Source organism: Copidosoma floridanum, unplaced genomic scaffold (genome assembly GCF_036245765.1).
Source record: "Copidosoma floridanum isolate Cflo_tuat_1 unplaced genomic scaffold, Cflo_Japanese_pri ptg000008l, whole genome shotgun sequence".
In the NCBI taxonomy this organism is placed as follows: Eukaryota; Metazoa; Arthropoda; class Insecta; order Hymenoptera; family Encyrtidae; genus Copidosoma; species Copidosoma floridanum.
Window position 1 is genome coordinate 10,251,258 of NW_028321885.1, and position 24,227 is coordinate 10,275,484.

A 24,227-nucleotide genomic window follows, 5' to 3' on the forward strand; every position below is an offset into this window, starting at 1 on the left:
TTTAGGATTAACTTAAAATATTTGTTCCATTATAAGGAAATTTCAGACAAAATATAACTCTCAGCACTGGAAATACATCACCACTGTCTTTTATTTTATGCATACAGCAGTTTATGGCCGAATTATATTTTTTAGACGTTTTCAGATTCTGATCGAGAAAGTATCGTAAATACGTGCTTATTAACGTTATTAGGTGGTTTATTATGAAAAGTTAATACAATTGCTGGAAAATTGTGAAAACAAAGCTGAGAAAGAGCTGGGGGGAAGCGTAAGGGAGTGAGATTAGGCGATGGTTGAAATAGTGTAATGTAATTTTGTTAAAGTTACGGAAAAAACTACAAAATAACTACTTTTTCATGAGGAGCCAAAGGGGCTGCGAGATTAGGCGGTGGAAGCAAGAGGCAACGGGAAAAGGTAAATTGTGACTTCACCCAAAGAACTAAATAATATGGGAAAATACATTTTTCCATGTAATAAAGTGATTTTGGAGGGTCATGCGATCCCCCTTCACACTGCCAGTCAAAATTTTTTCTCTCACCCCCTCCCCCCATCCCCCAGTAAGTAAATATTCGCTTTGCTTCTCAACTTTTTTAACAAAAAAAAATTTTGAATGACAATCCCCCTTCAAACCGCCCTTGCAATTTTTTACACCCCCTTGCTACCCCATTCAATTGTATCATAATCGTGTAAACTAATAAGGTCGAATTTGTTTGTCTTGATATAGTGATTTTGAAGTCTTTCAACACCTTACTCCTTCATTTTTTAAAAGTTTTTTTATAACTAAATTAATTTACATTTTCTAGAAAAAATAACATGATAATTTCATCATACTTTATATTATGTAATTCGACCAATCCGGTGGTAACTGGAAAAATAAACGCAGAAAACAAAATTCACCCGAAAATTTACTATTTAAATCTTTATTTAAGTATCTGTCAAAATAAATTTGTGAGTGTATGTCTCCTAATTTACATTTACTTTCAAGATATTTTTACTGTATTGAATTTTCTAGGGTATAACATAAAAAATCTACATGAATACCAAATCTTAACAAATTTTTTTCCCCTTAAGGTTTTGCTACAATGGGTTAGATCAATTTTTTTAAAATCTTTAATACGTTTGTCATTTGTATTAAGAAAAATCTACTGTCTAACTACACTGTCTTTAACCCAGATAGCGCATAACGTACACTAAAAAAAATTTGATTTATAAACGTTTATGAAACTGAAGAGCTCAACTTAAAGTTCATTTACATAATATAAATTTAAAAACTTTAAATTATGGTTTTGAGAGCTGTCAACACATCAGTTAAAATGATTAATATTATAAGACAAATATCGAATATTTAATAATTTTTAATAAAAAAACATGTACGTAAAAATGGAAACTAAAATGCTCAACTTAAAGTTTCTTTTATCATTTAACTTTTAAAACTTTTTTATTAATACCAATAACGCTGTCGAAACAAAATTCAAGAAAATTAATTCAAGGAGAGAAATATTTAACATCAAATAATTTAAAATTAAAAAAAAACGTAAAAGAATTGTGATGTTACTCATCAGAGTATAATTTTTTTTTCAGAGAATCTAATATCGTTCGTATAAATGTTAAAATATTTATGAAATTGTGTTACACCCACACAAGCCAAAAATAGGATTAGTGTATCTATGATTCGTATATGATAATATTTTAGCTATCTACGTGATAAAGCGACATAACTTAAAAAATTTATATTTATAAAATTTGATTGATTTAATTTGTAAGTCAAAATAAAAATTTTTGTACCCCCCAAGTGCCCGCATAGTACCTGCCAAGTGCCTACCAGGTGCCCGCCACGTGTCTGGCAAGTTTCCGCCAAGTGCCCGTCAAGTATCAGGACAGAAATTTAGAACCTTTTGTATCAGAAGTAGGTCTAATTCCAGGTCTAATAACCATGTTAAAACAAGATAATAAGTAATCTTGTAATCGCTTGGTTATGTCATAGTAAATATTTGCAGCTGAACGTCCTAGAGTTATTCCTTGCAGCAGCAGGATATACTAAATACATAAACTTATAGGGATTACCTCATCTTGCACGTTTTATTCCGTGTCGTGGTACTGCACAGTTATAGGAGTTATAACAGACGCTACGCTGCATGACAAAACATGCGTGTGTGACATCTACCATTGCAAAAATAAGTAGTAATCAGTTTGCTTATCGACTGAGCTTCTCTACCGCGTGGCAACGCCGCTTCTCATGATTGTCCGCGCCATGATAAATAGCGTTCGAAAGGGGGTAAACATCCCCTAAATTGTAATGCTTGTGGTTTATTGAATACTGCATTAAAAATTATGCAAAAAAATAACGTTAGATTTGGGAAAATTCACGTCATACGTTGTATTACGCTGTTAAAGTACTTTTTGATCGCCGTGTGTATATGTGTGCGTGCGTGCGTCCGCGCGCGCGCGCGTATGTGCGTCCATAGAAAATGACTTATGTAGTCTTCACGTGCTTCTAGAAAATATATTAATAACACTTTCGTCTTCATCATCCCCGTTACATACATGTATATATATATATATATATATATATATATATATATATATATATATACTGTCTCTGACTTTCACCATTGGAATCTGATACAATTTGAGCATCACGCAAAGCCGTTTACATCTACAAGGTTCTGAAGCAAGTCTATCCGAACACTGGTGTCTCTTCCAAAGCGATGAGCATTATGAACAACTTCGTCAATGGCATCTTCGAACGCATTGCCTTCAAAGCTTCCCGTTTGGCTCATTACAACAAGCGATCTACCATCACTTCTCGGGAAATCCAAACTGCAGTCAGGCTATTACTCCCTGGTGAGCTGGCTACACACGCCGTCTCTAAGGGAACCAAGGCTGTTACCAAATACACAAGCTCCAAGTAAATTAAGAATTCGCTAAAACAACTGGCTTCGCCCCCCTGCGCAGTTCGCGCACCAACCCCCCAAAAAATGTTTAAAACTTGAAAATTCAATAGCTACATATGATTTAAATTGAATATCTTCAAAATGATGCTCTTGTTAGATGAATAATTAATTGTTACTAAGTTTTTTTACTTTTCTTAATGTTTCTAATATTCCAATATACTTGAAATATACATAAAACATTTTGTTTCGTATCACAATATTTTATTATTTGATGAATACAACTTACATTTGGAATTAAAGTATTTAGAGATAAAAATTTTATCATTAAGGCTTTTTTGTAAAAAAAAGATATACCTATCAATATAATCGTATGAATTAAAATATATACTGATCAATGTTTAATGTTATTATTACATAGCAGTGATATGGTATTTGATACGAAAAATGGAAGTGTTAAATTTTTACGATTATGAAATCAGCGTTTAAAAATGTGCGACGATTTTTGTAATTATAAAATTTCTAGTATGAAATTAAAGGCTCTCCTGTTCTTTAATTTTGTAAAATTAATTCTTTACCAAAATTCAAAACTTTCAAGATAAATGTCGAAGTCATAATATGCATGAAAAATTTTATAATAATATGAGCATTTTAATTTTTTTTTTTGATGTGAGAACTTAAAAGAACAGTGTCTTAATAAAATTTGACAAATAAGTTATAAAATTGTTGACCGTTCAGCAATTTTTTGCCATACAATGTTTTTAATGTTCGCTTGGTTCTTCAAATTATTTTGTATAAATATATTCTCGGGATTTTTATATCTTAATACTAATACGTATAGTTAACCATGAGAAAATGAAGTTCTTTTGTAGTAAAATCCTAATCTATCAAAAATTTTACCTGACGATTTACTGATTGAAAAAAACTAGGACTATTAGAAACATTCACTACCTTAATATTTTGCTTAACCTGTGCTGTAGTAAGTATAATCTTTTCATTTAAATGAGTATGTCCTTTAGTGACTAGATTCACTGTAGAAAACTATAGTACTGGCATAATTTTCAATGTGTTGTCTACATGTATAAATGAGTTTTAACCTAGTTTTTTGCTGGTTTTTTCATTTATTAGTAAATTTATATTCACTGAATGGTTATTTAAAGAACAGTAATATGATCCTTAAATATATTCTTCTTCTTATAATACAATATTACCTCAATCTTGACGTTATTTATTGAGATATCAACAGATAAAGGGGCAAAAAATATGTACACCCATTAGATGCCATGTTAAACTGGAAGATAAATTTTTATGAGTTACTCGCTTCCAAAGCTGTGAACCGTCTTGAAATTTAAACTGGAGCTTTATCTTGCAATTATTTACCTACATTTTAAATGTTATAAAAATCTTGACGTTATTATATATAAGGGGGATACTTCCTTAATAAAATTAAAAATTTTATTATTTAAAACGTATAAAAGTTCGTTATGAGTTGTTAGAATTACTTTGTTTAGGCAGTTTTTTATACCATCTCCATAAATTTGTTTACAAACATCACATTTATTATTAAACTTTATTAAACTTACACTCATGTTTTATCACTAAAAGTATTTGTCTGAAATCGCCTCCTAAAATAAAAAGTTTTTTACTAAATAGCATATTATTATCACATAAGCCCTTTAAAGTCTTATCCACTATTTCCGAAACTTTTTTAGGGATCATTGAAGCTTCGTCCCAAATAATTACATTTACTTCTCGTAATTTTTTGTATTAGGTTTGTGTTTTAAAAAAAAACTTTCAATGTTATTTAAATCTGATGACAATCAAAACGTTCTATGACTTTTTATTCCTATAGGTAATAAAATTGGAGCAATTCCTGTCTCAGTCATAGATGTAACCATTTTTTTTTTTTAAACAAAAAATACAAAATAAATGTTTTGTATGAAAATGTTATTACAGAACCTCCTGGACTATTGATAAAATACAGTTTTGTATCACTGTTAATAATTCCATTGAAAATTATTTTCTGATTACTATTGAGGTTACCAAGTGAATACTTACAATTTGTTACTAAATTAATATTTTAAGATGATTTGTTAGTATATATCAGTGCCCTCCGGTGAATTTGGAAATTCAAAGTGATCAGTGATCCGTTGGGGGCGAAATGTAAGAAAATAAATAAATACAAGTAAAGTGTATTTAAATTTTCTGCGTTGATTTATTGATGCGCAACGTTTCGCTGACAATATGCGTCAGCCTCATCAGGCTACAAAATTAAAATTAAAAACACACAATGAGTGATCTGGAAGGCTCAAACACAAAAATACAATAAATTTTTTTGTAAATTGTTACCGCAGGTACGCGAAAATTCGTAAGTTTGGTTGACTTACTCGTCACCTGTCGTGCTGTCGACTGACAATAAATTACAACCACAAGCCAGCGCTTATATAGGCGGAGCCGCAAAGGTAGACGGTAAAGGGCGATGAACTCGATCGGGACATTTAAACTTTCGTAGTAAAGGATGGTATGCTCTATTAAAGGAAAGCACATCCTCCTTTCTATTGATGTTGTGTTTGTCGAGTTTTATATAAAGCATTTTGGAAATAATTCTTTTTTTATAATTGGATTTTTTGTCAAGGATTTTAAAGTTATCTCAATGATTGGAAAATGATTGTCTCTCCATCTTAAAAAATAACGATAATATTATTCCATCTTTTTATTTTCGTTACGTGGATGATGTATTACTTTTTATTAATGTTGACCATATTGACCAAATCTTAAATATTTTTAATTCATATCATCCCAAACTACAATTTACATATGAAATGGAGATTGACAAGAAACTCAACTTTTTAGACTTGACGATAATAAGAAATTCTAATTATTTTAATTTTGACTGGTTTGAAAAACCTACTTCTTCCGGACGAATCTTACATTATTTTTCTGGTCATCCAGTTAGCTATAAGAGAAATATTGTTTTTAATTTGGTTGATAGGGCGATCTTACTTGCCAGTACACGTTTTCACGGTGTGAATATTGCTAGGGTGAAAAACCTGTTGATAAAAAACAATTGCCCTTTTAACTTTATTAATAAAAACATAAAGGTCAGATTAAAAAGACACAAATATAGTAATCATAACAGAAGCACTACAAACACCTACCCTCTCTGCAAAATTGGCATACCATATATTGACAATAATTTTGAAAAAATTTCAACCATGTTAAAACCCTACAATATTCACACTTACCCTCTTATTAACAATAAACTGCAGCATATCGTCCGCTTAGGAAAAGATACAACGAATAAACATAAACAGACAAATGTAGTATATAAGTTTTACTGTAAAAATTTTCCTGCGTCATATGTGGGTGAAACAAAGCGAGCGGCGGAGGTCCGCATCAGTGAACATATGAAAAGTAAAAACTCCGATTCCGTTGTTTGTGCACACCAAATCAATTTTGACCATGAATTCGATTGGGATAACTTTAAAATCCTTGACAAAGAATCCAATTATAAAAAAAGAATTATTTCCGAAATGCTTTATATAAAACTCGACAAACACAACATCAATAGAAAGGAGGATGTGCTTTCCTTTAATAGAGCATACCTTCCTTTACTACGAAAGTTTAAATGTCCCGATCGAGTTCATCGCCCTTTACCGTCTACCTTTGTGGCTCCGCCTATGTAAGCGCTGGCTTGTGGTTGTAATTTATTGTCAGTCGACAGCACGACAGGTGACGAGTAAGTCAACCAAACTTACGAATTTTCGCGTACCTGCGGTAACAATTTACAAAAAAATTTATTGTATTTTTGTGTTTGAGCCTTCCAGATCACTCATTGTGTGTTTTTAATTTTAATTTTGTAGCCTGATGAGGCTGACGCATATTGTCAGCGAAACGTTGCGCATCAATAAATCAACGCAGAAAATTTAAATACACTTTACTTGTATTTATTTATTTTCTTACATTTCGCCCCCAACGGATCACTGATCACTTTGAATTTCCAATATTTTAAGATTTTACTGTTTCATTTCGTTATGGTAATCCATAATCTTTATATGATGATGTTTTAAATTTGAAGATTTTATTCAAATGTAATAAAATTAATGTTTTGCTTATCGTCTTTTAGATCTTAAATAAAAATTTTTGTGGCTTAAATAGCGGCCATCTATATACTCTAATATTTCAAAAAAAATTTCTGGATTTTTTTTTTTTTATCGCTCGTATTTGTTATCGTTATTTTACGCAATGCTTTATCCCCTCATTTATAAATACTAGTAGTTTCTACCTAGAGGTACTATCAAACGCAAAGTTTGAAATCGGAGCTGCGCGTGACGTTTGAAAATCAAATTTATGTAAAACGATTGAATTTATAAAAAAATAATTATTCTAATAATTAATAATCAATCAAATAATACCCTGAATGGTAACAGTAGAAAATTTTTTTAATAAACTTAAGAAATTAAATACGTTACATACCTCTCAGTCGTTACAAGTTACACTAAAATGTGCGTACTCATAGTGGCTCAAACCTATATAGTGGCTCGGGCTTGCGAGGTTATTTAAATTTGTATTTAAGACTTTGCCATCTAGCAGTGCTTTTGCGGGCTGTCACTGTAAGTGTTTTTGCATTACGTTCTGTTATAGTTGTCTTATTTATTGTGTCAATTAAATTATACTTTAATAACTTTTGAAATACACACATCTGAAATAGCATCCTTTGTAAATAGATAAAAAACATTTCAATCTTTTCGTCTCTTATTTTATACATTTAAAATGTCATAATAATACATCTTCATACATATTTGTATTTTCAAACAATGATCTAATGTTTTTTTTCATTGTTCACAGCTGAAAAAAAAGTTTAAATGAATTCGAAAGCTATTTATTGTACTTGTGTTGTTTTTTTGTTTTTTTTTTAGGTATGAAGAAGCTGCTTGGTATTATATTGCTGCAGAAAAATGGAATGAGGCTCATGAAATTATTATAAGACACATTGCTATCGATGCCATCATTAATGGTAAGCTCATAATTAAAAATTTATAAAAAATTATTTATCTTTAGTATCATAAATGACTCTGATACTTGTAGATGGAAATTATTTAGTGCAAGAATTTTCATAGATACACTAGCAAACGATCCATACATATAATATAAACGTGCACTATCCAACTACAATTCGTCAGCTAGTTCAACCTCTCCTTAACACGAAATCTGTACTCTATGTAGTTAAAGGCATCAAATAATAATTTTTGTTAATTAAAAAAATATTTGAACTTATAAAATAATGAGTCAAGATTTTGTATTTTTCTAATATCCATACGTTATTAATGATATATCAAATAATAATAAACCACCCTTATTCAACTGTAATACGAAACAGGATATACGTCACTAGGGCACAAAGTACAAACATGAGCGCCCGAAGGTTGTGGTTGTTTTATGTCTGTGCCCATGTCACGTATATTGTTCTTCTTACCGAGAGCGCAAGGTGCAATGTTCCGCCCGAGAGCACACTGTGTGCCTAGTAAATCACTAAGCGCCCGGAGGGCCCAAAAAACTTTTCTACCCGTGGACGTGGGTCTAAAGTAATTACAATGGCGCAAAGTGTGACATGAAGGCGCAAAACAGCAGTTTGCACTTTGTGCTCATGGTAAGAAAAGTCTTGTTCTGTTTACCAGGTGTTGTTTTATCAGTATTTATTTTAAGATAAAGTAGTAATATGGTAAGATATAATGCCATTAGAGTTTTATTCGCGAAATATTTAATATTGTTATGAATCATTTAATTGACAAATTAAAACCTTAAACATTTTAAAACAATTGTTTTTTGCTTTGAACACATAAAGCTTTATGATCTTGCAAGGCATATTTTTACTATATACTTTGATTGCGTAATTGTAGTGAAACAAAACAATTAAAGTTGAAAATGAACAATCAAAAGCGTAGTCAAAAAAGTTACTTATAAATTAGACTTTTATCATCAGTGTTCTGATCTGTTGTAGTTTTCTTATGCTTTTACTCACAACAAAGCTTTAGATTAATTAATCAAATTATTTAAGATAAATTATTAAGTGTGTCATATGCTACGTATATTAGAATTTGCCTTACACTTCTCTACATATTTCTATTTAAGCTTAACGATCTCCAGATATATACTGTCATGTCCTGGATTTTTTTTTCGTTCCCTGGTCGTGGCTCATGTCATTTCTTTTTGATCAATAGGTATCGTGTTAGAGTAGTATTAAGGAAAACACCGTATGATGTCCCACTTTTCTGTTGGCCTTGATCTTGGTGTTAGCTCATGCGTGTGCTACTACTTGCTTGCGCTGACATTAAAAGTTATTATGGAATATAATATATAATTAAAGATTAGATAGAGTATCGTTATTTTTGCCTTGTTTTTCTTTTGCTCAAATGTGTAAGTAGGTCATGATTTTTTGGGCACTAAAAAAGGAAAAAAAATTTAATTTTTCAATAATAACAAAGAATAAGTATGAATACCTTATGCAAGCAGGCAAAAACCTTATGACCTTGCATGCAAAGTTTTGCTCTGATTATTCTCGCACAAAATAAAATTATGCTTTTACTATTGCTTCGTGTGTTTCTGTTACAGGCGTTTAACTCCTGTAAACATATTAAAATTATCATTCATTCATCAAACCCATAAAATAACTTAAATATATATGGTACCACTATTATAAAAAATTAAACGGTAAGAAAAACGACTTTAAATACAATACACAATCTTTCTGATGGGCAAAGTGACTACATAAATGGTACTTTAAACGCTAGAAAATCTTTAGAAAACAGTTTCTTCTTTGTTACATTATTATTATTTTATATTATTATTAATATTACTATTATTATTATAGTTATTATTATTAAAATTATTATTATAGTTATTGTTATTATTAAAATTATTATTGTTATTATTAGGTTGACTATTATTATTATTATTATTATTATTATTATTATTATTATTATTATTATTATTATTGTCATTATCACGATACAAATTATTGATTATTGTACTTAATTTTACTCGTCGTTTCTCTACCTACACTTTGTTTATTTATTTATTTATTTATTTATTTTATACTCCGTCCCTTACGGGTTTGGAGGGGTTCCGTAACATTTTGTACATTTAATATATACTTAATCTACGCTATATAATATATTCATTTTTACTTTAACTGTTCTTAATATAAGGTATTTTCACTTGTGACGTCATTCCAAGATGGCGCGATCACTGGGTTTTTTTTTCAAATTTGCACCAAATGTGCAAAACCAGCTGTGAAATTCACGAGGACGTCCCAACTAATGATAATGCGTTTAAAAACTTCAGGTTTTAATAAGCTATCGAATGAGCACTAAATTTTTTACATCTTCACTTGGTAAGCAATGCAAAAAAATGAATGAAATTATCGCGGGCATAAAGTTGATTAGAAAAACATTTTATTTTTTGTGCTTACCATGATCCAGTTATAATGAATTTGAAATATAGTCAATAGCGATTCCCGATGCATTAGAGGAAATTTTTCGTTTGTTTGCCAAAAGTGTAGTTTTAATGAAAATCAGTACAGAAAAAAAAGTACTGCAATCAGGCGGATTGTACCCGTCTACTATACATATATATATGGTTGCAAGCTTTCTCGCCTCCGCGATCATAACAAAGTCCCATAACCTCTGACGAGCTGTTAAAATTGAAGCAGTGTGTGGCAAAAACATGAATAAAAGTTGTTGTATAAGTGGTTGTCACGATAAATCTGCGAAATAATGTTGTCTTTTCATAGATAAAGAAATAATTTCATTTCGTTCCTCTGCACTGATACTTATGTATTTTTTATTGTCCGGAGAAATCACAGATGGAATACGAAAAAAAGATTTCGCAGATTTATCGTGACAACCACTTATACAACAACTTTTATTCATGTTTTTGCCACACACTGCTTCAATTTTAACAGCTCGTCAGAGGTTATGGGACTTTGTTATGATCGCGGAGGCGAGAAAGCTTGCAACCATATATATATGTATAGTAGACGGGTACAATCCGCTTGATTGCAGTACTTTTTTTTCTGTACTGATTTTCATTAAAACTACACTTTTGGCAAACAAACGAAAAATTTCCTCTAATGCATCGGGAATCGCTATTGACTATATTTCAAATTCGTTATAACTAGATCATGGTAAGCACAAAAAATAAAATGTTTTTCTAATCAACTTTATGCCCGCGATAATTTCATTCATTTTTTTGCATTGCTTACCAAGTGAAGATGTAAAAAATTTAGTGCTCATTCGATAGCTTATTAAAACCTGAAGTTTTTAAACGCATTATCATTAGTTGGGACGTCCTCGTGAATTTCACAGCTGGTTTTGCATATTTGGTGCAAATTTGAAGAAAAAACCCAGTGATCGCGCCATCTTGAAATAACGTCACAAGTGAAAATACCTTATTTTACTTTGTCTTCTTCTTCATTTCTCGTATCTCCGCAAATCTTTAATATGTGTCTAAGATCTTCTTCCTCCTCCTTGCATAATCTACACTTCTTATCCTCCTCTCCTTTCCAGTATTCTCTACTTCTGCATTCATTTCCGCATCTAAACCTTGCTACTAACTTTCTATCCTTTAATGGCATATCCTTTTTCAAGTATTCTGGTTCAGCTTCTGTTCTTATACCTTTATATGTTCTGTTGTACCGTGAATTCTCTATCTTTTCCATTATCTTTTCTTTTTCTTTTCTTTCCTTGTTCATTAATATTTTTTCTCTTACTTCCTCCCTAAATTCTACTCCTTTCATAAATCTTGTTTCTTTTACTTTCTCTTCCCGTAGTAATTCAGCTCTCTTTTTTGAATCCTTTCCTATTCTCTCTCTTTCCTTGTCCTTGTCCTTTTCTCTTATGCATTCATTTACTAATTTTATGTCTGACTTCCTAATTTTCTCTTCAAACTTTAACGCTCTCCTTAACGCTTTTATACTCATCCTTTCTAATCTACACTCCTCCTCCTCTATATAATTTGGTGTATTGCTGTTTAATCCTAATATCCATTTCATATATCTTCTCTGTATACTTTCTAGTCTTTCTTCTTCTTCCCAGCCCCACACTTCCGCACCAAATAGCGCTATACTTTCTACTAGGGCTGTAAATAATTTTCTTCTTTTTTTATAGCTATTCTTAAATATCCTTTCTCCTATGCTCCATGCATTTTTCATAGCTATCACTGCTTTTCTTTTCCTTTCTTCTATATGCCTATCGTTTCTCCCATTTTTCTGTAGTATATATCCTAAATATCTTATTTCATTTACTTCTTCTAATTCCTTACTCCCCCACTTCCATCTTCTATCATTCCTCTTTTTTTTTTCGAACACTGAAATTTTCGTTTTTTCCTCACTTAAAATCATCTTTTTATTTGTGTACTTTTTGAATCTTTTTAACATCTCTTTCAATTCTTCTTTTCTATCTGCTAATAATACTATATTATCCGCGTAAGATAGACTCCATACTTTTTCATTACCAACTCTGCATCCTTCCACCTGCCCTTTCTTTAATTCCTGCTCCAGATCCGCTAAGTACACGTTAAACAGCGTCGGGCTCAGTGGGCAGCCTTGCCTTAAACCTTTCTCTGTCCAAAATTCCTTGGATTCCTCTTCTCCAACTTTAACTACATTTCTCGTTTCTTTATAAATATCCATAATCCTATTTCTTAGCTTTTCACTCACTTCCATTTCTATTAATCTTTCTTTTAAAACTTTCCTATCCACTCGATCAAATGCTTCCTTTAAATCAATAAAACATGTAAATAATTTTCCTCTTTCTTTGCTCAATTTTTCCTCAACAATGTGTTTCAATGTATATATAGCTTCTATTACTCCTCTCTTTTCTCTAAAACCAAACTGACTTCCTGATAATTTACCTTCGATTTCCTTTTTTAACATCTCATTTAACATGCTCGCATAAATCTTATATGCTGTACATGTCAATGTAACTCCTCTATAATTTTCTAACATATCTTTATCACCTTTTTTGTGAATCAAACAAATCGTACCTCGTCTCCACTGATCCGGTAATTCTTCTTTTTCCCATCCTTTTTTCAGCAATTCCCACAGAGCTGCATCCACTTCTCCCGGCATGTACTTCCATACTTCATTTTCCAGCTTATCTTCTTCTGGTGCTTTTCCTACTTTTCATCTGGCTATCTGCCTCTCGAACTCTTTCTTGCCCATTTCTTCCTGATCCTCTGCATTTGTTCTTGCCTCATCCTTTCTTGTCTCTTCCCTCAGAATGCCTTCTTCATTCTTCCCATCTAACTTTTACATAAAATACCTTCTCCACTCTTCTACTGTGAACTTTTTAGATATTCCTCTCCTTCGTTTTTTCCTGTACTTGCTTATATATTTCCACACTTCGCCTTCCGATGTTGCATTTTTTATCTCTTCTTCTTCTAATCTTTCAAACCTTTTTCTTTTTGCCTCACACCAGTTCCTATACTCTCTTTTTTTTCTATGTAATAACTTCTTTCTATTTTCTTTTTCCTCCATCTTTTCATTATTCTTCTTAAATCCTTCTTCTTCTCCTTCCATTCTTTATCGTGCCATTTTTTATTCCCCATCTTCCACACTCTACACTGTTTTTCCACCTTAGGTACTGCACTATCTATTTTTTCTTTCAATTCACTCCATCTTTCTTCAATCTCTTTTACCTTTCTCTCCCAGTTTTTACACCGTTCTCCACACTGATCAATCAATTCTTGAGTCCAATCCCTCCTTGCCTTTGTTCTCTCTTCTTTCTCTACAATTTCTACCTCTACTTCCTTTTCTAGGTATACTTCTAGCGGCATATGATCTGATTCCGTTCTTTGTCCTATCTTCATTTCCTTAATCTGATCTAACGTTTCTTGACATCCTATTGCGTAATCTATTACCGACTCTCCTCTGCTACCAACGTATGTGAATTCTCCTTCTTCTCCTTTTTGCCCATTTACTTTACACCATCCTTCTTCTGTTATTTCTTTTATTAGTCTTCTACCTTCCTCATTGATCTTATCGTCTTTCGACTTTCTTAACCTTACGTCCTTGTCGTCACTATCACTCTCACTATCACTTTCATTAATCCAACCTCCTTCTCTCCCAGTTCTTGCATTCCAGTCTCCTAGTATAAGTACGCATCCACTTTCCTTCGTTTTTACTTTTTCCTTTATAATTCCCATCGTCTCTGCTACATTTTGACTATATACTTCTATGATCTACCAGTTCTGATTTCCGTGTTTAATATACTGCATTACTATATTATCGCTCCATACTTCAGGATTTATACTCTCCAATTTTTTGCTTATTCCTAATATTACTCCTCCTTTCGCTCTACTTTTTTTATGCTCTCTAGTCGCTGCTATACACTTCCACTCATAGCTTTTTGGCAACTCACTTTCTACATTAGTCCACTTGTCCTTTTCCAACCATGTCTCTACTAACATTATCACATCAAACTCACTTAAATACTTCCACACTTCACTGTCCTTATTTAGCACTCCCGCAATGTTCCACGCACAAACACTAACATTTCTTCTTCTCACTCCCTCCTCCTCTACATCTTCTTGTTCTCTTCATTCTTGGCTCCTTCTTCTTTCCTCTGTAAAATCTCCTTTCCTTTCATCAAATCTAAGCCATTTACCATCGATCAAAATCTTCATATATCCAACTTTTGTATTTTTTCCTTTGTTCCTCTGCTCTTTCGACTTGTTCAAAATAAATCTTTGGATCTCTCTTTCTCTCTCTGTTAGATCGCTTTCTATGTAAACTTCTCTCTCCAGATGTTTTTCATTTCTCATTACTTCTTCTTTCATTTCTTTACTTGCCAGCCTTACTACCACCAACTTCCTCACATTTTGCCCAGCGTTTACACTTATCACTTTAGCCTTCTCTATCTTGACTTTTATTTTTATCTTTTGTTCAATATACTCTTTAACCTTCTTCTCCAGATTCTTTCCTTCAATATTTGCTCCTTTTATAACAATGTTCGGTCTCCTTTTCTCTCTCTCAGCTTTTTCTGTTTCCCATTCCATCTTGCTTATTTTTTCTTCTAACGCCTTCTTTTCTTCTCTCCACTGTTGCCTTTCATTTATCCACATCTGTTTTTTCTCTTTCCAATCTTCTTCTCTTCTTTCTAGACTACTAATCATGATGTCCAACTTCCTTTCCAACCTGCTCATCTTATCGTTTAATTCTTTATTCTCCTGATTTTCTTTTGTAAAATTCAATAGAGTCTGTTTCTTTAATTTTGTATTTGTATTATTTCTTGTATTCATACTTGTCGCAGGCGGCTTTCCTGCCATTTTTAAATTTTGCCGGTAATGCAGTTTTCTACTTTACTGACAACCACTACTATCTGTCAGAAATTCTATTTGTCAGCCTTACTCGACAAAGTAGTGATCTTCCTTACCGACCTCACTATTGCTTTTTTCAGGGACCTTTTTTATCTACCCCTCAGATTACCCCTTTTATCGACCTCTTTCTCCAATTGCCGCTTCTTTCTTCCTGTAATATCTTTTCTAACCTCACTTTCTTTCGAACTTCACTGCACTTTTTCTTTTACTATCACCACGTTAACACTGTTTTCCTGTCCTCTTGTCTCTCGTTTTTCCGCTCACTAATACCTTTCTTTATTATCCCCTATTCGTACTACCCACTCCTTACTTGCCTTACACGTGTTCTCTTTACCCTGACACTACCACACTAATCTCACTTCATCCTTTTAAACTTTCATAAGTATTCACTTTACACTTTTTTCTCTGCTGCTTCTTTACTTTTTACACTTCCTCGTACTTTTATTTCTTTTAATTTTTACTTTAATTACTTTTTAATTACTCTTTCCTACGGAGCGCTCTCTCAACACGTCCGCACTCTCTCGCATGCACAACGGAACTCTACCTACCTACACTTTATCTCAGTTATTAGCACCGTTACGTAGCTAAAGTAGGAAGTGAAAAATTAGTATAAAATATCAGTTAATTAATTTCGATAGTATAGCCAAAGAATTTATTTTAATATCCGCTCTCAAGCAAGAGCCCGTTATCCCTCATATTATAAATGAAGATCAAGTTTGAGTTCAGAGCTGATGATTTATCTAAAAACTATACTTAGCTAGATTTCTTAGTAGTCCGTGAGTATCTTAAGTGGGTAACTCGATTTAGGACCATACATTTATTGTCTTTACTTACACCCCATTTTTCCAGTATTGTTTATTATCCATCACCTTCCTTATGTCAAGAAACTTGGCTTTGGTCAACTTACGGCTCTTAAGACTGCAGTAAAATTTAGACAGGTCTGTTATTTTGTGAGAATGTACATAGTCTACAATGATGAATAACTAAAATATCAGTCTTGATAACAGCAGTGATGCCATTAAGTTTAATAACATAGCTGTATATTTATCCCTATTATTTTTACTTTATTTCTACATGACATTTCTTTCTTTATTATTAAAAATTTCATCAGGCCTTCCATAATAAATCTGCAGTAAACTTATCATAAGCTGTAATACTAATTTGAACGTCAGTGATCGTGTGCAGTTACTTTACGACAATTATTTTATATGTAATAATTGTCAAGATCAACTTTGAAAAATGTGTATTTCTCGCGTTTTCAGAGTGTCTGACAATAGGGGAATAAAAAGAAAGTAGGAAAAACTAAGAAACTAATGTTACTTAAAATAATTAAGAAAAAGCAATAAAATTTATCAAGTTTACAAAAAGTTTTTGAATTGCATGGCATAGAAGATAAAAATAGAAAAGATTCAGTTGTTATACGGAAAAAAAAACGTTAGTAGTCGATTGATTTGGTGTTGATAGAAACCCGTCATGAAATAAACGTTAACTAGCAAACTACAAACGGTATATAAGTTCTAGTTAAGTTTAATTTAACTAAACTTTAGTACACCTGTTGCGGTATACTTAACCTTCTGTACACTAAAATATGTAGAGTGTTCTCAATCGTACGGTACTACCGAAATAGTTGCAATGAGAAACTAACAATGCCATCTTGTGGCTATTGCATGACAGTCCTGCTGTTTTGGCATATCCTACCACTAAGCCCTGCTAATTAAACAATCTGGCTTAAACTTAGCTGCAGCGTAATAGTAACCATCTCCCGGTATAGTTAGACTATTCACCTATACTCTGCGTTGCTAGCGTGTTTAAAGTCTTGATAGCTGCTTTTAGATGTTTTGTTGTTGTGTTAGATTTTTTATTGCCCTGTAGTGGTAACATAATTTGTAATAACCAATGTTGTGGAATTATTCAAGAAATGTTACTTAAAATGTTGGACTTTTTAAATTCGAAAAATAACGTTATAATGCAAATACGTTAAATAAATTACAAATTAACTTCTTAAATGTGTCCCATTGTTTACACCATGAAAATAGTTTGGTTGTACATTACATTATCTAAAAAATTATGTGAAGAAAATGATGCCTATTTTTAACTTTCTTATGTAACCAGAGTAACTAACTAAGCTTACCTGTACGTTCAAACTACGTGTTGTCCACGTACGATAGTTGAGCTATCATCTTACAACTTGATTAACTAATAAAACACCTTAAGCAATAATATAAATTATTTATTTAGCGAGTACAAGTCCCTAGTTTTTATTGTCGTGCAGTTAAAATGTTCCTACCTGTTAATGCATATTTAATAGTTAACTAAATCATGATGGAACTTTTGATTAAGGCTTTTTTTAATTTCTTAATTATTGAAATATGATTTAAGCTTTTTAAACAAAATAACCATCAAAATTTATATCAGTATTAAGGTTTGTTAAAGTTACGTTAAGCAAGTTCACGAGTTACGATGTATACCAAATAGTAACTGGAGCCTATAAGCACAAGAATAAATACTTTTTGTGGTTTAAAAGTAGTGTGCGTTGGGATAGAGCAAGGTGCCCTAACTGACCTTATTTAATCGACGATTGTTCAATTTTTGGATTAGACCATTAATTTAACCATCTAAGTAAGGACATTTGGCGTCCAAATAATGATAAGGGTACTGATGTTGTAAGTAGAGAAATTAGACGATCGACAGATAAGAAAAGTTAATTATCATAAATATTTTGTATTGACTACACAATAGCTTTCAACTGTAAACGTAGGTCCACTTTGATTAATGTTACATTAAGTCTTAATATTTGGAAATTCAAACCTTAGGTATGACACAGAAAACGAAAAATTTATTTAAAATAACTCACATTACAAGTTGTGAGTTTCTGCAGAAAATTTCGTTAGTTTTAAGTTGCTAGTAGCATTAAAATATCACTTTTAATGAAAAGCAAGGCCGAGAACAATGTTCACTCGGTAACTTGATTAGTTACGCTTACTTTCGATCATGACAAGTAGTACTGCGTATCCCTAAGTACATCTGAGCTTTGTAGGACTGTAACGTAATCAATATCACGTATACGAGTGGTTAAATAAAGTATTAGTAAACGATGGACTTATAGCAAATCTTAAGAATGGCACTCCTACTAAGAACTCAACTATTATCTAAACACTTATGTTTTTGATAGGTTTTGTTAATAATGTACCCTTCATTTTCTTATTGCAATGACTTATGGGCGTGTATGTATACACCCTGTTTGGATAATAAAACACGAACTATGAGATTCACTTACCAATGGTACTACAGCAAATAAATTGAAAGATGCTATTTTCTTGATAAATTAACTCCCAATCAATAATTTTTGTACACTGACATAGAGTCACAACAAAATTTTCTATCAAAATGCACTGCAAGTAGAATTCATAAACGAATTACATATACTCATTAATCGAGAACTTAGTTTAATGTAGAACATACGTTTACTCCACCTAACGCTATCTTTGTAGTTATATAGTACTCCAATATTCAAAACTTGATTTTAAACGATCAAATAATGTATTGGAACACGCGTATACATGCTTTAATCAATGCAAATACGTCTCCCCTTACTGTAGCGGTTCACACCCTGTATGGATCCGTCATTTGACCTTCTAGGCGGACAGATTAAAAATTATAAATCACCTCTTTGGTTGATATCTCAAAAAATATTTTTCCTAAATTTCCCGACTTAAATTAAATTTTTTTTTAAATAAAATAGATTAAAGATAATTCCTCGAACAAAAAATACATAATCTCGAGCGATTTTAGCCTGAAGAGATTGCATCTTCTACGTTTTAGGAGTAAAAACTGCTTTTTTTATCATAATTGTCTAATGAAAAAATTATACAACAATTGAAAAAAAAAAAAAATTATTTTCGATCCGAAGTTTCAAAAACCAGTCGACATGTTTCAACATTATCATAACTTTTTCTTTTAAAGAATGCCTTAAATAAAAATCAATAAATCCACGTTTCGAGTACCCTGATTTTACAAAAAATTTGTAGATAGAGGTTTTTAAAGCCACTGATTACAAATCTGATGTTAGATTTGTGGAAAACCGAACAGTTAATCATTTTTCCACTACTACTATTGGCTCGCCTCTGACGAGCCATTATAATACCCCCCAAGGAGCCACTAATAGTGCCCCTCAACAGCTACTAATCTGCGTACTCCAAAGCCACTACCCACGTACCCGTAACTATTATCTGGTTCACTCGAGGAGGGCTAGAAGTGCGCATCGCGATCCGAGTCCGCTAGTCACGTATCTCCTCACAACCTACTCAGCTGCCTCGGGAGAAAACCTAGACAATTGCGAGCCACACAAAACGTTTTTAATAATGTTCAGAATTTCCTGTTTGCTCAGAAAGAAAAGCCTACTCAAAATGAATAATCCAACTCAACTTCTCCACTCTGGCTCCATTTTCTCGCTCAATACTTTGTAAAAATCATTACGTACAAGCCTTGATCGATCGGCTACCGTCAATCAGCGATTTTTGATTGGCTAGTCATGCACTAGCGTCCTCTTTTTTTTATTTGACCGTTTCTTAACCCTTATCAGCATAATGATTTGACCAAAAAATTGTACCGTTTATAAGCAATCTACCCACCACTGACCAATAAGCCGCACCTCTCATGTTTCTGTCACGCCAGTGCCGCTCATTAAGCGCACGTGTACGACCCATGGCTTGAGAAACATTACCTGAGCCCGCTGAGCACACACACAGGCACGTACACCTAAAACATAAAAAATCTACCACAGCCGGGCGCTGCAGCACTGTCGTGCCTGTGCTCGATGCTGCGACTTCATCGCAAACTGTATTAATATTTCAAAAGTATCAAGCGCAAGTCGTTATGATAACGCTGCTATTCTTGTATATTAATTATTTTTAAAAAAGATTGTTTTTTAAGTATTCTCGCATTTAATATTTACAATAAAATTAAACAAATTTCCTATGCTAGTAGGTATCAGTCCCAAAACAGCTATATGAGACTAAATATATTAACATACACAGGCCTTCCAAAACTTTTTAGAGCCTGATAGGCTTGATAAAGGCCTTGGTAATACGATAAACTTCTTATAAGTAGAACAAATGATACTATTTTTACCATAAATTTTTTAGTAGGACTCATATTTTTCTTCCAACCCATAAAAGGAAAAAAGGAATTACAAAAATTTTTCATACTTTCACTAGGTAGTTGCGTGACTCTACAGTGTGGTGTAGTGGGGGAGGTCTAGAAAAACTTAATCTAAAAACAATAAGATTAGAATATGCATACGTTTTTTCCTAAACTGTGTAGTAATTTAGATAACGTTTACCACAATTTTCCGATAGGTACCCAAGTACTTCCACACCCCTTGACAACCGCTAAACAGCCTCCATGTAAAAAATTAATCGTTTATTTTTTACCGTGATTAATACCAATAATAAATTTTGTTTTAACCTTCCGATGGTATCGAGTATTTTATTTTCAGAGTCCCTCATAAGGTAAAATGAGGTATACTGGGACACTTTTTTAAGCAAAAAATATTTATTCTTTATTTTTGAAGTTCCACCAATGCTAATTCACTTAAATTTTTTTTTAAATTAAAAATATAGGTTTTTACTTAAGGAAACAATATTTATTGACTGTGCTTATCATTATCCGTTTAATTAAATAATTTTTCAAATAAGTCGTGAAATATGCAGTAGTGGGACGTAGTCTTTCAGGATTACGGCAGTAGTAGGACACTGTATGTGGTAGTAGTGGGACAGTATATGACAATGTTGTTTGCATGTATAAAAACACAATTTTTTATTTATAAGAAGTGAATAATCACTTTTGGGAGTATATAAATATTAAAAATAATAGATTAATAGGGATTTCTCTTTTATATACATATTTTTTTCAAAAATATTACAAAATCCCTACTTACTATGTCCGTTAACAATAAAGGAAAAAATATTGTCTAATAGAACATAAACTAAATAATATAATTATTAATCATACAAACTACGAAAATAATAGTGAACACAAGTTTAAAATAAATATTAATTTCGAAGGTCTTAAAATTTTTCTTTTTTTCTTTTTATTTTGCTCTGAAATAAATGAACTTCACACGCACTTAATGCTTTTTTATTGTCTTCTAGTTGACATAAACATTTTTTTATTTCCTGTACTATTGAGTCATTATTCGCATTCTGCTTCTCTTATTTAAAAATTGTTTTTTAATGTTTAATTTTCAAGTTAATTTCTTTTTTTGTTACTAACAGTTTTTTTACTCTCTTGAAACTTCTTGTTGGTTTTCTTTTGCTGCTTCCTTCTTGATCCTAAAATTAAGATTGGTTACAGAAAATACATTTTTTAAAGGAGAAGTATTTGATTCTTCTGTGGAGATAAGAAGCAAATTTTAAAGGCTGAAATACCAAATGAAAATATAATGTGAGTAAACTAATACCTGTATTTTTCTGTTGACAATTTTCAGAGGTGTTGATTTTTTTCAGTTTTTTTTTAATATTAGTATGCTGAAAATTAATTATTGAAAATATGTATCATTTTCTGCAAAGTTAATTTTTTTACATTGGGTAGGATGAATTAATACAGATTGCATTGAGGTTAGTTTTGAGATTATGTCTATTTACCAGGTAACAATGCTCTCATTCACTTAACTACTAATCCTACAAATATATTTGAATTTAATTTTACTAGTAAAGATTAGACTGATAGCACTCGCACGATTATTGTAGTAAAAAGCATGAAATCACAGTCGTTAAAAGTAGAATTTGGTCTTGTCAAGTACTTGTCCCACTACTACTTAGTTTTTAAAAAAAAGGATGCAGTAGTGGGACAGCAATGATAAGCCTCGTCCCACTTCTACATGGTGTTTGGAGAAAATAAAGGTATACTAGGACAGGCTATATTTTATGACGAAGTAATTATTTTTAAGATCTAATTAATAAATCTTGTTCTTTAGTGTCATATTATTACGTACAAATAGTTTGAATGTACGAAAAAAAATTTATTTTCGGTATATCATCTTGATAGTCAACTTTAGTGTCACATCTAAAATGGGCGAAATTTCTCGTTTCAGACGTATGCATCAAACGAGTACTTCGACAGCTTGATAAAATATTTTTTTGATTCTCCCTTGAACGTTTACCACAATCAATTTTGGGAGTCTTATCTAGCTAAAAGATGGAGGAATATTAGGAAGTTGTTTTATAGAAATTTTTTGACAAATAAATTTACCAGTCATGATTTTCTCCTCCTGTCCCACTATACCCTGTAATTTCCGCGTTGTCCCACTATACTCTATTTTACCTTAGCTCTTCGAAAACCTTTACAATTTATTTATTTTTTTAATCATCAAATAAATAGGTTTTAAATGAAAATGTAAACAATTTCTATTCTTTTACGTTATATGTAAGGCAAATAGAATAACGTGAGAGTGATGTGTGATAAGAACTGTTAATTCACGATTTTATACATTAGTTTTCTGTAAAATTTTACTACTTCTATTGGTTGAATTATTCATTTTGCTTGTTACTTTAAATTAGTTGTTGATTTTGATGCATAGACACACAATCTGTTGAAAGCTAAGGAACGATCATAATAAAAACCTTAAGATGTTTAAAATTCGATGCAACATTTTGTTAATTTAAATGCCAACCTTGTCAGGCTCCCTTTTTTGAAATGTACAAAAATAAAAACAATGTATACACTTGACTAAGACTGACATGAATACGTATCGAAGTTGATATAGAGAAACGACTATAAACACCGTCGCAACATTTAATAGAAGAGAAATTTTATTACGTCACTCCGGCCTTAAGAGCTTTGTAAATATTATTGAGAGCCAGATAATTTTTTTTCTATAGATTGTGTGCATGTGTGCGCGCGAGTGTGTGCGTGCCTGTGTGTTGGCGTGTAAACAGAAGGGTATCGTAGAATAAATGTGCAGTATTTCTAAAAAAAACCTTTTTATTATATTAGTTTCCATATTGAACTTATATAAAACTTTTTAATTTTGAAAATGGAATGTTTCATTGTATTCTCTCATGTGTAAATCGACAACTAGATCTGTACTTTTACTATTTTTATGCTAATTTTTTATTGAACATTTATTAGACTAGAACCAAATACATTTTCTGATCAAGTTTAATCATCTCGTTTTGACTTATAACTAATATATCAACTAATTTTTTGCGTACACCAGGATGTACCTATATATATCACTTTCGTACATAATTAAAATAATTTTTGAAAAATAATGGGTTGTGTAAATAAAAGATTTTGATTTGATTGTGTCCATTTAAGTTTCTTGAGTTATCATTACTATTTTCATTTTTATTTTTATTTTCTTTCTAGTAAAGTCTAGTTCTTATGTTTTTTGGTGAAGTATTACGGATTAATATCAAATATTTAATCATTCAATCTGATTCAAAATTTTTTTGGATTAGTCTCTCATACAGGTCAGATAGCAGTAGTTTTGTAAATAGTATTTTATGGTTATCTTTTTTTTAGTTTGTTATTCTTCATCATGGTATGCTTGAATTTCAATAATGTGTCTTAGTTTTTTACGACCGTCTATTTTTGTACTAGCTCCATTAGCTTTGTTATCACATTATGCCACATAAACGCAGGAAACGGTGTATGGAATATATCAGATTGGTAAAGTGCTCCAGATCTATGGACTTGTTACACATTGCTACATACTTTGATTCATAACTAGACGTTGCCATATAATTTTGTTTTCTCGTCTTGTTCGGTGACTGTTTCTCTATAATATATGATAAGATACTACTGAACTATTGTTATTTATCCCTCTTAATCAGTCCGTTATCAAAAAAACCCTTTAGTCCATATTCAAGACTTCTGAATACCAGAACCAACTTACTTGTGTATTTCAGTTCACGAAACACTTTTTTTACCATCTTTTAATCATCTTTCATTGGA

At 31.7% G+C, this 24,227-nt stretch overlaps 2 protein-coding genes across 7 annotated transcripts in view; both read left to right on the plus strand.

Annotated features, from left to right (window-relative positions):
* The window catches only part of Nup98-96 (nuclear pore complex protein Nup98-96), a 617,363-nt gene that overhangs the window by 498,843 nt on the left and 94,293 nt on the right, over nt 1-24,227 (plus strand). For all 6 annotated transcript variants that reach the window (XM_089589262.1, XM_089589263.1, XM_089589261.1 and 3 more), the window contains one exon: nt 7,811-7,908. In XM_089589262.1, coding sequence (XP_089445388.1) covers nt 7,811-7,908 — 98 coding nt within the window. The remainder of the gene's footprint in view (nt 1-7,810; nt 7,909-24,227) is intronic.
* LOC149375300 (histone H2B-like) lies at nt 1,083-2,912 on the plus strand. The gene is made up of 2 exons (XM_089589269.1): nt 1,083-1,086; nt 2,647-2,912. The coding sequence occupies exons 1-2, from the start codon at nt 1,083-1,085 to the stop codon at nt 2,910-2,912; spliced, it is 270 nt and encodes an 89-aa protein (XP_089445395.1).